The following is a 20184-nucleotide window of genomic DNA, read 5'->3' on the forward strand; positions in this document are numbered from 1 at the left end:
AAGATTCTTTCGATTCCTGTGAAACGTGAGGGGCTGCTTTGCGCGGAGCCGCTCCAGAAGCGAATATGTCAACACAAAATGCCTCTAGCAGAACGGTACAGCAGCGTTCCGGCCAAGATCCCCAGGTTTTTCAGGAATGAGCCCTCACAATCCCCGCAGCTCCCTCTTGGCGGGCCGGTTCTCAGCGGTGTCCGCCAGGGGGCAGTGCAAGACCGTGAAAAACCGCGGGAAGCGGGGCCGCTCCCCCCCATCCCATCCCATCCCATCCCATCCCATCCCATCCCATCCCATCCCATCCCATCCGCGGTTCGTTCCCTCAGGTGCAGCCCCTCAGCTCAGCGCAACAAGACCCAGCTGTGCCCGAATACTCATCTGCCCCAATTCCACTCACCTGAGGCTAAAGAGAATACGGCACGGCTAAACAGAAACATCAAACCAGAAATAGAAACACCAGGCAAGTTCAGAACGGCATCACTTCAGCCTTGTCCCCCGTTCAGAATCCCTCACGGGAGTTGTTTTGGAATATGGCAAAAGTGGACCCACTGTCCTTAATTTAGTTCTGTTACCTCATCTTGTCCTTATTCAAGCAAAACCATATTGTCCCCAGCTGCTGTGCTGTSATTGGCAACAGGTGCTAAAACCCGTGTTTCCTGGGCTGCCTCCGAAAGCCCAACAGTTCCTGTCCAAACTGCAGCAGAAATGACACTGAGAAAGTTAATTGAGAATACAGGTTCATCCAATTCTTTACAGAACTTTTTCCTATCTCTTAACACAAACCCAAAGATTAAGACTAACTGAGTTAGATCCTTCCTGGATGATTCTATGTGACAAAAAACAGGCTTCACAAGAAGGCTCTCCAGCAAAGCCAGAACTGCAGATACTCTTCCATTTTCCTGCTATTAACTGTGACCACTCTTTTGAGGCCAACTGACCACTGTCTCTGACAGCTTTGCTGCAGCACCCATTCAACTTAGGGGCACTTTTTACTCAGGATAATAAAACTGTACTTGTAAAGGCTGAATCTGTAACATCAAGTTTTACTTAATTTCCCCATGAAGGAAATTATGTTTATTTTTTGGGTTTTCCTAGTGTTATCACATGTTAACACAGCAAATTGGTTTTTGGCACCAAACTCTGCTTGGAACTATCTCTTGCCYCTTGCATCATCAYTCCTCATCAAGAGCCTTGTCTATTYTTAAYGRCTAAAGCACTTGTTTCAAGAARTTGRAAGAAATGAGAATATTGAAAAACAAATATTGAGTCTTCAGTTTTCATCTCATTTCTTTCTCACTCACAAAAGGCAACCGACTCAGAATATCTTTGTATTTTTCCCTTTTACACAGAATTTTTCTTCCCCACTAAAAAAGTAATGGTCTCCCCAGCACAGCCTTATATAGCTCTTTGAGTAGAATCCCTCTCTAAAAATAGAAATCTCTTTGACATTGAAGCTCCGGGCAGCAAGGAAACTGTTGCATTTCAAGCTGAAGCTTTTGGAAAGCGTGCTCTGTATTTCCTTTACGAGTGTCCCACAAATGTCCAAAATGCACGACCCATCTTGCTGTGAACTTTGAGCAAACAAGATTTTGTTTGGAGCCGGTACTGTTGCAGCAATACCTTCTTAGAAATAAGCAATAAAAAAAGATGCAGCACTGGCAAAAGGTGCTGGATTTCCAGCTCTGCAAAAATAACACTCTTTCTTTACCCCTGCTGCCCCCAGACACAACTGCCAGCTTTTCCCAGACTGCCTGACTGGGMAAGATATCCCGAGTTAAGCCCAACACTTGCACTGAGGACAACAGGACAGATGAAAACAAACAAACAGAAATCTCACACACCAGGGTAGCAGGTTTTCCAGTTTTCAGGMAGACATTCCTCTTGGGAATACACGGAAAGGAAAGGGCAGGGGGGACACAAATCCTCTCCATCTGGCTTTTGAAGATGTTGACAACTTGCTCTTACTAAAGGCAGGGACAGAACAAGCCAACTCTGCCAGCATGCCTGAATTGGAGACTGTAAGAATAGGAGATCTAATTCCTGGGAGCACTAAGTCCAGGAGCATTAAACAGAGCTCAGCACCTCCGTGTCAGACTGGCCTCAGACACAACTGTGCAAGGGCAGCAGCCACAGCTGGACTATTGACATGGGAACCAGAATTCTGGCTCAGCTTTCAAGTTACTGTCGGAGCAAAACAGAATTTCCTCAGTGTTCTGACTACTACAATCCATTTGCCATGCCAAAATAGTTCTTCCAGCACTGTAATATTCCCCTGGCAGCATATCTAACRTGAATTTGAAAGTGCTGATATTTCCAAATTATGAAATACATGTGAGAACTGACCTTAAAATCTGAATGAGGAGATGGGGGTATGATTCCAGTCTGCCTTGGGAGCGGTTTATTCAGCCTCCAGTTCCAGGGCAAGTCTCATGCTCTACTCATAAGGTACTGCGGTTCTATTCTGTTTGGTCCCACACTGGAATTCTGATACATGACTTTATGCAGGATTTTATTTAAGAGCTGAAAGGCAGACCATAAATACTAATCTCTGTGTCAATTTAATGAAAGCTGCACAAGTTGTCATATATGCTCAAGGGCTGCCTTTACAAGAAAGGATTAAGGGGGTGGCAAAGTGATCTTTGCAATAGAGATGCTTATTCCTATTTATTTGATAATTATCTTTGGCTAAAGTAATTTCAGATTAAGCCACTGAAAAAGAAAGATGAATTTTATATGAGGTTTGCATCATTACACCTGTGCCCATTTTAGAGCTTGATAAAATTGATTAAAATTCTCGATATATTCTTTAAAAAACCGAGACTCACATAAGGAAATCTTTGTGACAGATTACTGGCTTTAATTTTCTGTTTAAAAGCACAGGTTCAAAAACTTGCCTATTGTTGTTACACAAGTGTGTGAGAAAGCCCACAGAGGGAAYAATTTGTCTCTTAATTCCCTGGWSGTTTTGRAATCATCTCTTGGGAGYCTCMAGCCACCATTTCCCCCATCATTAGGGCTTCCAGCACAAGCACAGAAACTTCGTCTCCTCTTCTGGGAGGAGAATTAGACCACTGACCTTTCCTGGCTGGCTTGGATATCCTTGGTGTCCATCCACCCTCTGAGCCATCATTGCTCCTTTCCTGGCCAGCTTTATTTGAGTCACCAGGGAGAGGTGAGGCTGRTGAACATCCACATTTCCTGATGAATCACAAAACAGGAGCTGTCCAGGACAGCAGCCAGGCAACACTGGAAGGCCTTGACATGAACCTATGTGTTGGCGCTCACAGGACATTCATCTGCTTTGGCAGAGCTTTTCCTTCTCAACACCAAGGCCTGAGATTCCTCMGTTTTTAAAGGYTATTTCAAAATATTACACCCTAAGMATGAGGGATGMTTAGGAAATGAAAAKACTCATAATTGATTCTGCATGCTTTCTTTGATTGTTTATTTAAATTGTGAGTCTTGGGACACTTGTCCAAAACTCTATTTCATGGCTAAAGCTATTAGTCAATATAAATTTGTCCACTACCTGTCTAAGACATGAAGCAATTTGAGAAATGTCAAGGAAGAGTGAAATTTCAGTGAAACAGGCAATTTTGAAACTCGTTAGTAAGAACTTTCCCGGGAAGGAGCGAAGCTTGAATCTAGCTGACTTATTTTGAGAAGCGAAAGGAATAGATCCAGTTGAAGAGAGACCAACATGGTGGAGTTTCAAGTGAAACTCTGGTAAATAAATCCAGCAGCTTCCACAGAGGACCCATTTTAGTTAGACTAATCCTGAATTTTATTTAGTTGAACAGTCCAGCCACAGATGACCACAAGCAATGGGAGGTGGAATACAGCCTCTGTAYTGAGCTTTCAGCTGAGTTTGGGCCACTGTTTGATTTGTACTTCTCCAGTGACTTGGAACACAGTGCTTTCCTTCGAAGATTATTTGGCATTGGGCATTTTGTTTGTGCATAACACAGAAACTGTTTAATGTGTGTTATCTAGATGCTGCCTTTACCAGATGCTTGTGTTTRGTTTCTTTGAACAATCTCTCTCATTTGTGCTAATACAGTCACCAAAGCCCCCCTACTCTGTAATCTGAGATCTGGCCCAGTTGTGCCGAGCTTTGTACACACAGAAAGCTCCCACAATAAACACAATTCCACTGCTTTCTCCGCTGGGACTGAGGCAAAGCTTCCAGTTACCTCTGCATGATCCTGCTGGTGTTGACTGAATTGCTGCCTCAGCAGTGAGGCAAGTAGCAAGAAATACATCACTGGGCACACATTTGAGGATAACCTTGACATCACTGACAGTGATAGCTACAGCCCTCACTGAAACAGAAACCTGTAAGACGCCATTTGCTCCTTCTTGCTGCCTTTGCTATTCCTTTCGGGAGGATGATCATATGCCATGCACATGTATTTGCAAGCTCATGACATAATGTTAAGGGATTGAAATAAACAATACCATTTCAGGGAATGGACTGGAGATTACCAAACATTTTAACTGTCACTGGAGTAGTTTTGCTTYAAGGATTAAATGTGTTGTCTCAAATCCAGATATGTAATGAGAACCCTCCTGTCTTTCCTTCTCTGTCTGTTCCCTGTCTCCACTGCATCAACAGAATTTGGGCAGGTGACCAGTGGAGTGAAAATGAGACAGGGGAGCCACACAGAATGGAGTAATTGATACAGGATATGAAGCTAGGAATGAGTGGATTTGACAAAGTGCACACTAGTAAACTGAGTGGCTYATTTGCCTGCCAGTAGGAAGGATTTATAGCCTGTGTGTCACTAAATAAGAAGCCAGTCATCCCCCCAGCTCCTACAACCTCAAAAAACCCTCACGCCCCTTGGGTCCCCCCGCCAAATGTTGCTTAATCTGAAAGGAAGGTCACAAGTCAAAGCATCAAATTACACAAACATGCTTTGGACTAAACTGGGGAAAGTACAAAGACCTGAGGCAAACTAATTTGGTTTTTTCTCCTTTTTTTTAAGAAGTTGAAGGGTTTAGCTACTTCTCACCTACCTGTGCTGCTTTCTCCCAGAAGCCACAAGTCTAGGCTAGAAATGTTCTCTTTGTAGCAGTGTACATATATTATATACCATAATTCTCTTAGTGCCACCAGCAGGTAAGTACTTTCAGGTGGCAGGTTGTGCTTTTTACCTTTTATTTACYTGTCCTTTGACTGCAATCTCACCATAAGAAATGTGTCCCTTTCTCTGCTGGAAACACCTTGTACAAGGACCWTACAAATACTGCAAGCGCATTGCAGTTCCTCCAGTCTATCAATGACAAGAGCTCAGCCCCAGATTAGGCAGTGGATATACTTATCACAAGAGCTGTCTATTGTAGCACTTCACRTGTTGCTTCCAACTGTTCAGTGGCAGATAATGAAGACATTTTAAATCTCTATTTATTCTCCCTTAACCTTATCATTACAGAAATTTTATTCTTCAGGTTGTAAGCTATGCTGCAGTTGAAGGCTTTTGATTCTACCTCTATACTAAAACACTCAGTAAAGGTGCATTATTTTCCCAATCCCAAAGAAGCATTGACAATTCAATTATCTCACTGCATCAGGAGCAGTGGGAAGGAAGAAATGAAAACATAGCTACAATGTTTATGGAGAGGCCAGAGTCGGTTAGGACTTAGAAATAAGGCAGGAAGCATACAGCCAGCAGGGTAAGAAGAAAAGGGCAATGGAAATAGAGCAGACAATGCACAGCTATCCTACTGAAAAGCAATGGCACCATCCCTCTCCTTGTCAGATGTTCCCCAGTGGTAAAAATTCACTGTAAAAAAGTCAATCATCACAATATTTTAGTTTTGACACATCAGCTACAAGTATGCAATAACACACCCCAAGAAAGGTTAATCCAGAGCCAGGCTATGCACTGGATCTGTTGTGCAAAATGAATAGCAGACTTCAAGTGCTGTACACCCAAGCTCACTGTTGGGAAATCTGCTGCGTCGCCAGCATACCAGATCAATATTTCAGAGGTCATTATCTCATCCCTTCTTCAGCTGCTAACTTTGGATTYCTGCCAGAAAAAGGCAACCGCCAGTAAGGTGATACCCCAGTGCATTAGGCAAGGCTTTTGGGAATTTGAGCAGGCTTTTCTTTTCACTGAGATCAGTCTGCTCTCTGGGTCCAAATGGCACAAGTGCTCTGTCAATATATAAATGGCCAAACAGGTTCTGTAAYCCTCCCACAACAGAATGTGCAAGAAGTTGTACCAAATTGCATTTGTCAAATAGACTGTGAAGAGAACTGACTCTTTGTGTAAGTATTTCTGACACTGKGGGTAGGAGGAGACAACAGTCACCAAACTAATCCAGGTACAGTGCAGCAGAAGGATTGGAGACAGAGTTTATCAGCAAGCAAACCAATAACTAGCAAGTACCATCTCYCCTCTACAAGAATGTCTCATTAATTTTCACACGAACAAACCATGATTAAAGTTCTGCTTTAGCTGTGAGCTGCTAAGTAAAGCCATAGCCTTTGCACTGAGGACAATGGATTTTAAAGTTAAAAAGTACCTTTGTTTTATGTGGCTTGGCATCTTAGATCTCATATTTTGCCATAAACTACTACTATAATATACTATACTATATGATATTTCATATAATACCAGTGTTCAATTTTTGAAATSATGAACTTAGTGATAATCAATGGCAGCATCTCCAGGTACTCAAAGAGTKATATCCTACCTCCTCTTCTGGAAACCCTTTTTGAATATTTAGWAACAAAACTATGTCTGAACATACAAACTTTTTTCTCCTTTTATGTTGCTAATGTTATTTTGTCTCATAGCCCATTTAGAAATATCATTAGCTTTACAGATATGAAAGCCATCTCTACAACAGTGGATGTCTCTAGGAGGTTCCCATTAAGATCAGAAGGAGAAAAGAGTGTGCTGAACTGTACAAATCCCAAAATCATTATCCTGCTACTGGAAAAAAAAACTGGTGAGAGGAAATATTCTGTGCTTACCTTACAAGTCAAAGATACTTCATTATTCAAAGCTTCCTCTCAGGAAARCCATTTGGGAAACAGCTTAGAAGCATCTTTGTTTAACTCAGTTAATTAACGRGCATTTGCATTGTCTCACTAGCCTACTGTGTAAATCCTACATACAATCCCCAAAGGAGTGGGACGCAGAGACTTCAAGGTAAAATATAGAAAACTATTTTATGTACTCATGCTATCTCTATTCGTATTATCTATATTTATAGTAGCTAAAGTCACAGCACTTGAGCGTTAGCTCTGGGGTAAGGCTTCTCATTGTATTCCCATACATTCACAGGAGTTAGGGAAGGGCTGCATCATCACAATCCCAGTGAATTTATCCTGTCTGGATGTTTTACATTGTGGCTTTTACTCTGACTCATTCTGAAAGAAAGTAGCTTATCYGGTGGAGAAATTCAGTCCAGTGAGGATGGGAACTGGAATCAGCTTGACACAAAGTCTGCTCCAGGCAGCACAGATGSAAATAGCTCGAGCCACATCATGCAGCAGACTCCTGCTCAAGTACAGGCATGGCTAATGAAAGCAGACTAAAATTTGGGGTGCCAGCTCTAAAGAGGCCCTTGGTAAGAGAAAAACGCATAGAGCCAGCATGGAGTCTGTACACAGAATGCACACACACAGGTAAGTCATTTCACTGCAACTCCAGCCAATGACACTGTCACTCAATAGCAGCTCACCCTAAGCAATCCCTAAGCTTGAGCCCYGTGCTGCCAAAAATGCCTTCAGTTTAGACCAGAACCTGGTATTTCCAATGAATTGATGTGGATGCAAGGCCCAGACAGGAGTTCTAGGCAAGAATATTTCCTAATTATATGGCTTTTAAAATCTCTCAAGGAACTGCTCAACTATGCTCTTAGTTAAATTTGCCATTGGCTCAAATTCTTTTCCTGGAGGGCTGATGACTCTTTCCTGTCTGCTCATTGCTATCTATCTACCGACAATTACTTTCTCTTCATTAAAAGAAAAAGAAGAACACAAAGGTCTTCCAGTTTTCCGCATGTATGGGCACCTTTTTCCTTCAGACTCATTACTTTTACAGCTCACACTATAATTTATGATGGCAATGCTTGGGGATGGGGAAGAAAGTGTTAAGACRGAAATACATCTGGATGTTCTCATTGTAAACCTGACTTAAAACCTCCCCCAGAAACCATGATAAAAACAAGGGGATGTGAGCTTGTCCYTTCATCACCTCTTCTGATTTAGCAATAGCAGTGTTTACCAGCCTGGAATCTCTGAGCTATTTAAAGGATCTGGAGATCCCTAAAAAACCCAAGCACATTAGGAGGTAGGCTTAACTTACTGTACAGTCCTTGATATCTGAACCCCAAAAAGCTCACTGACTGAAGGCTACTTTTCTGTCTAAAGGACTCCTGCATGCAAAACCATTGCAAAACAAGGCCCTAGAGCCTCATTTATAAWCTGTGGCTGAATTAATTTGATTTGTAACTTCATTTTTAATTCCCTAACTTCATACAAGTCAAGCTACTCACACACTAACTATTGYACCTCCAAGTGCTTCTGCTTCCTGCTCATAGCAAAGCACTGTACATTGTTCATTTTATTAGGGTGACATAACTTGTACATATATGTAAATAGATGCCAGCCACTTCCTTTGCTATAGGGTTTATAATAGAAGAGATGAAGTGCCTTTTTTGGTGGGTTTTGGTTTTCTTTTAAAATACTCTCTACTGGAAACGCTGATCTTTGATCCCTGATCCTGAACTTCAGGACTAACACTTAGCTAACCAGTTAATGGGAAAAGTAACTTCTGGAATGTATGATCTAAAGTCTGATAAAATTAAATTAAGTAATGAATACATTAATTTATTTATGCTGRCTTTAAGCATATTTAAGTAAAACATATTAGCCAGATAAATTTATGGCAGCAATCAACAGGCRGGCCTTTAATTATGGTGATACTAATTTGTACTTAGTAAATGGCAAAGCTGAGCTCCACATATATTTTGTGTACTTTCGCATATAGTATCATCTGTCACTTTGTCAGAAAGCAGAGTAAAACTTCCTTTAATTACTTTGATTTTGGATCAGTTCTTCACTTCTGTCTTTCCAATCACTTTGAATCACAACCTCTTTTATGGCCAGGACTAGGTCATATTCAAGTGAGTTGACTTCATTGTTATTTTGAGACATAATCCATTTAATTTGGGTTTTTARTTTAATTATACTTTCTGTCAAAGTTAAGGTATCTGACTGTATTAAAAAAATTTAAAAACGTTGGAACTGTATTCAGGGTATCAGATGTTAGAAGTGTAGGTTGTTTCTTTTAGGGAAAATACTACTTTTGAAAGGAGTGCATCAAACACCTTCTGCTTTAATATTTGTATGCACAACAAAAGAAGAAGCAKTGTCTCCCCACTCCTGCTTTCCTGCATACTGACACCTCTTTTCTCTGCTTCGTTACCATTTCATATCTGGCAATACAACAGAGCAATTTAACAAATCTCAACACTAGGCACATTTAAACGATGTCTCTCTATTGGTTAATGATGAGACTGGAGTGACTATACAGAATAAGGGTTGTAGGCCCAAGATTTAGGTTAACAATTATTTCCAAAAGGGCTATTTAATAGGAATTTCTTAAACACAGCTCTGCATTGATGATGATGGCAAGACATCAAAGGGCAGTTTGCTATTGTACTAAAAATTACTGCTTTAAAAGCAGGATAGCTGTTGGGTCTAAGAAGGTAACATCAATTTGGAAATCGCTATTCAATAAGGGCATAACATCAGTCAAAGGACATGCCCTTTGTTATTAATGCTTAATCACTATTTTAAAAGAGAACACAAAGACCCTGCTGGTAAAGTTTGCAGTTGACATAACTGAAGTAGTAAACAATAATGAGGATGGACAACTGACCTACAGAAGCCCCTTCTGCCTGGTAAGCCTTGCTATTTTGGGCAAMATATTTCATCAGAGCAAARCACTAGGCCAGCCACYAAAGACCCAARACTAAAACTAAGGACACACATGTAAATAAGGTYCACAGGAACCAGCTTAGGCCCTTGAGGGCCAACAACAGTTCAAATGAGGCTTCAGGARTSAGACAGGATATTCAGCTGAATAGGCTCTTCCAGAGGCAACCCCTCCATGAGAGAAATTACTGTGTCTGTATGAGCAAGGACACTGAAATGGCAGGGAAGAATATTTCCAGTGCATCCAATGGCAAGGTTTCCTGTTCTGTTGATAAAAAGCTGCTGRCACACTGAAAAAGGATCAGTGAATAGTTCTGAAAATAACTCATGGTTTGGAAAGCTTGCTTTAAATTCAGAATCTTGCTGTCCAAATATGTTTATATTTTAAAGCTACCTAAGTCTTATTTGATTAGATAAAATTTTAGGCTAAATGGATTGTGCTTATGCTCATATTGCTCATTTTCTCAGACTGGTTACTCAGTYAGGCTACATGTGACACACAGCACTCAGACACACCTCCCAGATTCATGTGTGTACTCTTGGCTGCAGAATAAACTCCAGGATAAGATTAAGATGGACATCACCCTTCCCAAAAGTCAGTGGTAAAAGCAAGAGAATGAAATATCCTAATAATTCTTTCTTGTGCAATAGAAAAGCTGGACTACAGAGTGTCCTCAAGTCCATTTGCCTCACTTTAAACCACAACTCACTGACCTTGTTACCAGGTTCAATATAACTCTGATCTGCTTATTATAGGGCTCAGACATGCACCCAAAATCATCAGCCAGTCAGCTGAGCCCCAGTTGCTGTCTGTGCATCCACTTGCAGCCACAACAAGTAACAGGTGCTTCTACTCCAGCTTTTTAGCTTCATAGGGATACAATTTTTGGAAGGAAATTTCCCTGTTATTCTTGATTTACCACGTTTCATAGCATGGAACAGTTTTGGGTTGTACAAACTGGACTGCTTTCAGGTCCATTGAATAATAGGAATTTCTGACTGAGGCGGAGCAGGAAAGCAATACAGGCAACACCAGGGGAAAATGGGATGGAGCCCTTCAAGGCTGGTGTCTTGACAGGCTCAGCACTAACAGCACCAGCTCAGGTTTGCTATGTTATACTGTACTGCAGGCATTTAAAAACTAAGRWAATATTTACRAACATATTTCAAAACATTACAAACATTACAAAARTATTTTTAACCAGTGGAACACCACTGGTTTTAATGCTTTTCTTGTAGTGAGATCCTACTCAAAAATTTTATGGGAAAACCCACTTTTTCCTCCTAAGGAAAATTCCAAGTGCGTAGGAGAAAAAAGTACCTGAGAAACCAAAGCTGCATAATGAAGCAAGAGCAATCACTGGTTTTRTAAGAATCCCTTCTGCTTTACAACCAAATATGCCTTGATTTAAGTTCCCAAGAACTGGATGAAGGTTTCTTACTGTCCCCTCTGTGACCAAGTTGTTTTTCTGCTGCCAAAGGCAGTATTTGTTTCCCAGTGGGCTCTTCAAAAACTTATTGYCAAAACCTCCTTTGAGAGAAAACTGTCCACTGAACACATATTTTACTAGGAAGATCTTTCTTTCCAGGAATCTTCTTGGGATTTTGTTGTTGTTGTTCTGGGTGGGTCTTCTTTATTTATTATTTATTCATTTTTATTATTTTTCCCAGAAATCTGAACAGTTTTGGTTTACATAAGTAAACTATTTATTTATTTTTGTGGGTTTCAGTGAAGGCAAATAAACAAAACCAGAAACAATTACAGCTTGCCTGGCAAAGCAGTCCAAGTGCTGTTGAGTAAGCTGGTTTTATGCTGAGGCTAAAAATGATGATGGGATATTCTACCCAAGTAGCAACCTGCTATAATTTACCACACAACCTGCCCTTGCCCATTTTCATCTTGGTGCTCTCTCTCTTTCCTTTTATTACCCCAATAGAAACACTAAAAAAAAAAAATTAAAAAAGTTAATACTGAGGTGATTTTATAGAGACAAATTTGGTAGGCTGAGTTTTTTTTGTATGAAGTTCCAAATACCTTGGAATTGTGATCTCTCAACAATTCACAAGGCAGGAAAATGGACTAAGAGAACTTTTAAAAACTTTGAAAGGAAAATCAGTCCTCTTGTCTTGTTTTTTTTTTTTTAATTTTATTTTTGAATGTTACCAGGGAGTCTCTCAAAAACCAAATAAATAAACAGAAACCAGTTTTCTTCCCACAATCTATGTAYGAAATTATGCTATTTTAGAGTTCCCAGGTTTCTACAATGGGTGTTTATAGATTTGCTGAAAAATGGTCACTCAAAATTCTTCATGATATCTACATTCAGGGCATTCATTCAARTATTTACATTCAGGCCTGGGATGTTTTGTAAAATTTCAATAGCATACCCTTCTATTTAAAAAAAAGCAGTAACTAAATCGCAACCCAAATCCTAGATCATATATGATGCAAAATCTTCTAAACACTGTCCAAATTGTCATTTCTTCCCAAGGCATGAGGATGTTTAGGCTCTTGTCTAAGGACAGATAAACAGAGCAGCATACCACTCCATATTTGTAAATGTTAATTCTGCAAGGTAGAAACTGGCTTCTGTTCCCTCAGTGCTCTAAGAGCCATAATATGACATATGGGAATGTGTAAATTGAAATAGCAGAGATATATATGGTGGCCCTGCCACAGAAAAATATGCAGTCTTACTCTTTGTGCCACATATCATCCTGCCTCCAAAGAAATTCYTTTCTGAAATGCATCTTAGGGACCAGCCCTGTGGTTTAACAGATTATTTGGGACAATTCCATGAATCTATGGGGTGGTTCCATCCTCACATTTGGAGTGTATCAGAAGGAATGGACTGATATGGACTGACTCTGCTACTGTGAGTGTGGCAGAAATGCTACTTCTTAAAAAAAWTTCAAGAAAATGTTATGAGAATTARCAATAACACATTGRATCACCAACTGAATATTGTATAAGGCCAAAGTACTCACACCAACAGGTAGAAGATTGAGATGAAAGAAACCAAGCCAGCCCTTTTATGCGTATGTTTGTTCTAAAATAGACTGCTGCAAGTATCCTGGTTAATATAACACACTCTTTGCCAAATATGTACTTTAAAAATAGCACTCAACTGTATGGCATACCTTGAGTAGTGTTGGAGCTGTCTAGGTTTTGTTATACAAAGATTGTGTTMGGTTATAACACACTGCCAGTGAAAAAAGGAGAGAAACAGCAAAAACTTGGCTGCCGAGGATTCTTGAATGAGAACTTAACAGGGAAAGTTAGACCATAACAGRTGTGCTTTAACTTTAAAAAATCAGGGCACTTACTCACATGACTAAACATGGATTTAGGATCTCCAGGGATRCAGATGTTTACAGTTTGGAGATTAAAACTACATTGGGAATCTAAGGAAAAAGTGACCAGCATGTAGATATTGATATTCTGCCCAGAGAGGCCTGAGTTTATATACACTTCTTTTACAATCTCAATGCAGATTTCAGCTCTTAGTAGTCTTCATTTTCAGAGAAACTAATGAGGGGTTTCTTTTTGTATTTCTGCTAAACTGTGACCACTTGATTGCAGTCTGTCCCATACTTCTATGTCTCCCAGTTTAAAAAAAAATTAATCCAGCCTGTTTGACATCAAGCTCACAAGTTCATTAAAGCAGAAAGTTTTGTATTATTAYTGGCCAGAACAGTATTAATCTCAACTGAGACAAATTATTAATTGTTCTTACTGTAAATTTGTTTATGATCAATATTAGTGATCCTTTTGCACAGACAAAAATATGCTGAGGACACGGTTGCTGCTGTTTTCAAATGAACACTAATTGTGCAATTTGGAACTTGTTTTTGACTCCTAGGTTCGCAGCAAAAGCAAAGCAGCCAAGGCTGGACTCTGTGAGGGSGATGAGGTGGTGTCTATCAATGGCCAACCTTGTGGAGACCTAACCTATGCTGAAGTCATCGTTCTGATGGAAAGCCTGACTGATGTCCTGCAGATGCTTATCAAGAGGTACAGGAATGCTCAGGATGCTCTGGTGCAATTCAGTGAATTGCCTGGGAAATGCTGGCCTTGAACACACTCATTTTGCAGACTTATACTGAAAGGWTCTGATAGTCCTGTTTTTAATGTCTATAACCTACTTGGGTAGAAAACGGAGGGAAGAAGGATTATTTGAGCCAAAGGAATTAATATATATAATTTGAACAGCAGTGGTCAGGCACAGAATTAACAGTACAGCCTCCAAATGTAAGTATTAATACTTGCAAGGTGTCCACTACCATATATGCAAACTGCAGAGCCTTGAGCTCAGTTATCCTCTCCACCCTTTTGATGCACTGAAGTGTTGTTATTCCCCACAGATAGGGAAGTGAGGCTTACAAAAAACAAAGGCTGTATAGATGGAGAARCTGTGTTACACAGATATGCTTAATGATGACATGGCAAGTGGTCTTCTTGGGTGGCAAAATGTGTTAGTCAGGAGGAGGAGAGGGTCTGGAAGTCATGAATTCTATTTCTGTAGCTGTTATCACCTCACTAGATGAGGTGGGGGAAGTCACAGCTCTCTGGGTCTCAGTTTCTGCCTTTGTAAAATAGTGAGAGCGAATTTCAGTTTTCTTTGAAAATGCTTTGAGTTTCTTAGATGAGAGAAAGTTCATGCAAACTTGCAAGCAGACCAGCAGTGCTGCTCACTGAACATCAGTCTATTCCAGAGCCTGCTCTGCGAAAAAATTGGTGGCAATTTTTGCAATATTTGCAACCTTGAGTCCAGAAACACTCAGAGTAAAGTACATTCTCCCCAGACTGTGAATCCAGACAGGAAGAACTCTAAACTGACTTCAGTGGCAGTAAGAAGAGGAAGAAAAGACTTGAAACTCCCACACTCCTTGTAAGGACTTAAGGCTCCCCCCAGAGCTACTGCAGCTCTCTTTCCCCGGCAGACCAGGAAAGGATCAGGATTCATCATGACAGCTACCAGAGCAGTGTCCCTGGAGAGGCTGAAAACAGGCACCAGTCTCTGGTTACCAGGGGTGTCTACAGAGCCTGTGAAATTCCTTGTGGCTCCTGTAACCTGCACAAAGGAGCATTCCTCAAGTGCTTAATAGTTCCAAGTGACAATCTGCCCTCAAAACTGGACGCTCTCAAGGAGTGCTCATTTTATTTATGACAGATGTTTTGCATGGCCTGTCTGTACATGTTTGGGGCTGAGCAATGGATCAGTGTGACAGGACCAGGACACAGCTGAGGTAGCTGATGATATCTTACCTTTGCCAGAGCACACAGCCCTCGCTCCTGGTTCAGCAGGGTATCAGCTGAGGGTTCCTCTTGTACTTCATTCTTCTGCTTTTAATTCATAATGTGACTATTGGAATGGCACTTGTAAGAATGGTATTTGTGGCTGACCAGCTGTCTTCTCTTCAGCCATGGAAATAGCTGCACATACTTTGACTCCTGCCTGTTGCTGTTCTATAACTGATATTTCAGTTGTCTGAAGGCCACGGGATGATGCAGATGAAAGGGACTCTCCATTGCCCCTGCTTGAACAGCAAGGCATGTCCTGAAAATCAGAACCAAAACAGAGTGTTTTGACCACAAAATTCAGTGTTTCATGGAATGAAACGGTGTCTGTTGGAAATTTAAGAAAATTGTAGTTGCTCAACACTCTGAAAATGACTAAAATGTTCTAAACAAATTCACYGTGAGAACCTTCAAATTTCTTCTCATCAGCTCATCTCTCCCAAATCCCAGACCCTTTCCAGGTATGGGAGAATAGACTGAAACATTTCTCTTCCTCCCCACATGGTTTGTGGGTACTATCCCTCTCAGCACTATTCCCAGAAGGATTTTTCACGAGGTGTCTTAGCATCCTTTGAGAACAATGAGAAGCAAATCCTTCCTCTCCTCAGCAGTGACTTGTTAGCAGCCTCCTCACAAAAATGCTGGAAATAATGAGAAAAGAATAATTAAAGTTCCACTGGTGATCTTTACATCTAAGTATCTTTTCTTAGCAGGGAAAAATMTTTTCTATTGGAAAGCTCCTGGATTTCCTGAATTTTTTTGCATGAAGGATAGAATTTTCACAGACATTAATTGGTGACCTAATTCTGGTCTTGCAAATCTTACTGGGAGGAAAATTAGGTTTTAAAAGTAGTTTTTAAAATGCTACTTGGCCTTTGATGTCTACCAAAAGTTTTCCCAGTGTCCTGTAAGCCACAGTGAGTTAGTGACCAGCAGCAGGGTCCAGAAAATGCTCAGTTTTCAGGATGAGAGGAAAGCGACACCCTGCAGGGYGGGCTCTCACAGATGCCATGGAGGGGAGCATCTCACTGACCTTCTCAGCAAATGCTGAGCAGATGGATCGGGAAACGTGGAGAGAGGGGACAGACACCGAAACTCCAGCCTGCCCTTCTCACATCAGTGTTAGCAGCTCCTGGGCTACTGCTGAGTCTGGAGAGAACATTTCTAGCGGGAAGAAGGGAGTGTGCTCAGTGCATGCCAACATGAAATGCTCCATGTAGGGAGTAAAACATGAGCCTGCAACAAACCCTGCCGTGCTGACTCCAGGAGCTCTGCTTCCTTCCCGGAATCACACCACGGGTGTTGTTACTGCAGTGAGCTGGRAAGGCCTGAAACAAAAATAAGAATTTGACAAAACGACAAAAAAGAAATAATACCCAGTACTCTGCCTTTTGACAGAGGATAGACATTTATGTCTATATAGAGTAGAAGTATATCCATAYGTAGCAAGGGCCTTTTAAGGTGGAAATCTTTCTCTGCCACACATACACACAATCACTCAGCTACCAATAAAGGCTAACATGTAGCTGGCCCGGCCCCCAGTCCATATCTTACAAGGAAATGTTTACAGATTTCTGTAATTTATCTGTGCCTGAGAGCAGTGCAATTGATCATCCAAATAGCCTCAGCTGATGAGATCCAGCAGCACTCCCAAGGAGCTCCCTAAATTAAAATCTGTCTGACCTTTACRAAGCCCCATATGTGGTGAAATGGATGTTACACATTCGTGCTATTTGAGGCAGACCCAGACAGCCACAAGCAGTAAGCTGCGTGCTTAAAAAGCAAGTGATTTTAAAGTTTCTTCAGTGCACTGACAGATTTATTTCTCTGTTGCTTCTTCCAACCTTTATCTCTAGGGGGTTCCAAAGTTTCAGAATAGCCATGGCTGCTTTTGGTTTCAAAAATCTCCATAGACTCGATACTAATACTTTACTGAGGACATCTACCACTTCCCTCTTTTGAGAATGTGTTTTGCTACCTTCTAGCAAGTAGAAACTCTTAATAACATGCTGGAGTCTTGCTGTACAGAGAAGGTTTCTTCTCAAAATTAAGTTAATAGTATGGTCAAGAGTACAGAAAGAAGGACCTAAAGAGGATACCAGGTGTCCTAACGCCAGTGAAACAGCCTAACTGAGCCAGGGGAATTAATAGTTTAGAAAAGGAGCTACACTGAGATATATTGTAGGTTTCACAMGCAAAAATAACATTTTTCAGCTAGAAATAATATATTTTTAAATAACTAGGATATATTGTATAGGTTCACTATCCTTTTATGCTGGATCAGTGGAATAGGCCCAAAATATTTAAATTAATCCATGATACATAAGGATGATGATCCTCACAGAAATTCTTTGAATGTGTATTTCAAGTTTCATTTCCCTCCCTCTAATCCTTATCTAGTACTTCTCTGTTTCTTAGAGAGTGAATGATTTGGGACAGGAACCACATACAAGCACAGTGCCTAAAACAGTTGCAGTAGTGGCCACAGAACCAAAAGTTAACCACTCCTTTGATGTCATGAAAAGTTAATTTTTTCATGGACACGTGAAATATGAGGAAGTATCATCCCAAAAGTCTCAGCCGCATTTGTCTAGAAACCCTGTAACAGAAATGTGTCTCTGAAAGCACACTGATGTTGAGAATGATGCAATTCTAMATTTCATGATAGTAGTGGGGTCATAGTTCTGCCACTGTCCTGTAATTTCCCTCTTACTGAACTGTTAAGTTGAAGAATTTTGAAAGATAAAAAGATGCGTCTATTTAAGACCTCTGCATTCTGGGAAAATTCTTCTGTTTAAATGGACCTGCTAGAAGGCAGCACAATAAACTGGGATGGGGAAATAATGTACARAGATTGCTTTTGTAATTCTCTATTTACCATGGCTGTGCTTACAGCAGCTTAATTTCTGGAATGGTTTATGTATGTGCAGATCCTCCGGTGGAATAAATGAAACCTTCAGTGCTGAAAGAGAAAATGGGAAGCACGAGAACATAAGGAATGAGGACTATAGGGAGAACACCACACTGCAAATGAACACAGYGCAGGAGATACCCCATGGAGATTTATGTATCACAGAGATTTACAGCGGGACCCACCACGGAGCAGGAGAAAGCAACWCACACTTTTCCGAAACAAAACAAGACACCACGCAAAGCCACAGAATTACTCCTAAAGTGATAGGCACCCCCAAGGTGATCGTGACAGATGAGACTGCTTTCAGAGGGGTGACAGAAGAAAGGCCGGGTGCTATGGTTGAGCTGCAGTTGTCCCTCTCAAATGACACACACAAGGCCACCAATGCTCCTGCTGTGACTCTCTTGGGGGCAGAAAAATGCTGCCCTTCAGGCAGAGGACCCGATGCACAACAGGATGGGAGCAGCCCCCTCATCGCAGTTCCCCTGGCTGTGAAAGARGGCAACATCCAGTGGTCGAACAAAGTAGTCCAGTTTTCCAGCAGCAAAGAGGTCAAGAGGATCCAAGGAGCAGTTCCATCTATCCCCAGGGTGGAGGTGATCCTAGACTGCTCAGACAGGGAGCAGGAAGCGCCCAGGTCTCCATCTGAAAGGGGGTGTGTTGATTCTCAAGTAGAAGGAGGGCAGTCAGAAGCACCTCCTTCCCTCCTCTCCTTTGCAATCTCATCAGAAGCCACAGAGCAGGGAGAAGACAGCAAGCACTCAGAAAAGGATCACAGACCTCTCAAGCACAGGGCAAGGCACGCAAGTGAGTATATCCCATCTAATCATTTGCATTGCCTGAGGGCATCTTTAGGAGCTTTAGATACAATTTTAGTATTTAGAATGCATTAGACAAAAAATGTTTTGAGATTTTTTTTCTGCAGTTTTCTAACTTTCCCTCTCTCTTATTCTTTTAAACTAAGTTTCTGTTCTTGCTTTGTGTATTTTTTCAGGGTAATGCAATGCTCCTGGTGATGAGCCAAGAGTGTACCCATGCCTTAACTGTGCTGAATAACTTTGCTTAGTAGACTTCCACTTTGAAATTAACTCATGGCTTTGTCCAACTAAAAATACTCACATCTCCAGAAAGGGCTGAATTCAGCTGGTCTTCTAACGCCTGCTCATAGGCAATCTGCAGAATATTAACAAAAAGAGCAAGTTGCTTGCACATGTCTAAGTGAATCCTGTGGATTTCTCCTTTTATAGCAAAGGCTTTGCGTTGTCATTTGCATCATCCAAAACCAAAGCCATGCCACTGCTTTGAAAAGTTAATAAAAAAGGCTAGCAGCAAAGCTTGATGTTGTCTGCAGAAGAGATTTTGACAGACACTAGCATGTGTATAACTGTTACATGATCCTTTTGGTTTTGTCAGCCTTCTCGAGACTGTAAAGTGAACATGTTATTTCTCCTGACTCCCARACCCAGAGGTCAGCTTCAAAATGTGCCCAAGAACTTTACATGGAAGCAAACTTGACACTGGAGCCAATATCGATTAACTGGGTGCAGACGTGTATTATTTATTAATTAATCTATTTATTTCTTTGTTATTTTATTYCTCTGGGACCTTTCTATTGGTTGCTTGCTCCTTCCCAACAATGTGAAGAATCCTGTCTGGGGATTTAGTAGCAGTATGTCAAAGGTGCTTGAATGTGTGCAGTGAGATACTGTARCAACAAACTATTTCATATGCAGTGTTGGAACTCCCCTGCTAACCCACTGCTAATTCCTCTGGATGCATATTTTTAGCATGATAACCATTTGTGTCTCATTGGCAAATGGATTAGGCAGTTACTTATGCTGAAGTGTCTGTATGCAACCCRCATATTTTGGGCATATTAAATGAAGTATTAAAGAAAAGTGCACATGCTTYGGATTTTGGCTGCGAAGTCACAACCAACTGTGGGACTGTGTCTGCATTTCTTAGAGAATTACWTGCAGTGCCTGTCTGAAAAGGCAAAAGTATAAAGAATTA

At 41.0% G+C, this 20184-nt stretch overlaps 1 protein-coding gene and 1 long non-coding RNA gene across 2 annotated transcripts in view; one reads left to right on the plus strand and one right to left on the minus strand.

The window, feature by feature from the left end:
• The window catches only part of SYNPO2 (synaptopodin 2), a 72274-nt gene that overhangs the window by 36106 nt on the left and 15984 nt on the right, over window positions 1-20184 (plus strand). Inside the window, exons 2-3 of the mRNA XM_057383593.1 lie at window positions 13819-13970; window positions 18188-18978. Coding sequence (XP_057239576.1) covers window positions 13819-13970; window positions 18188-18978 — 943 coding nt within the window. The remainder of the gene's footprint in view (window positions 1-13818; window positions 13971-18187; window positions 18979-20184) is intronic.
• On the minus strand, window positions 15231-18203 carry LOC130583924 (uncharacterized). The gene is made up of 3 exons (XR_008966470.1): window positions 18136-18203; window positions 16505-16585; window positions 15231-15516 (listed from the first exon to the last, which is right to left on the minus strand). It is a non-coding gene; the product is annotated as an uncharacterized LOC130583924 (long non-coding RNA).

This window comes from Malurus melanocephalus, unplaced genomic scaffold (assembly GCF_030028575.1).
Source record: "Malurus melanocephalus ecotype Western Australia unplaced genomic scaffold, MMel_1.1 scaffold_643, whole genome shotgun sequence".
NCBI lineage: Eukaryota > Metazoa > Chordata > Aves > Passeriformes > Maluridae > Malurus > Malurus melanocephalus.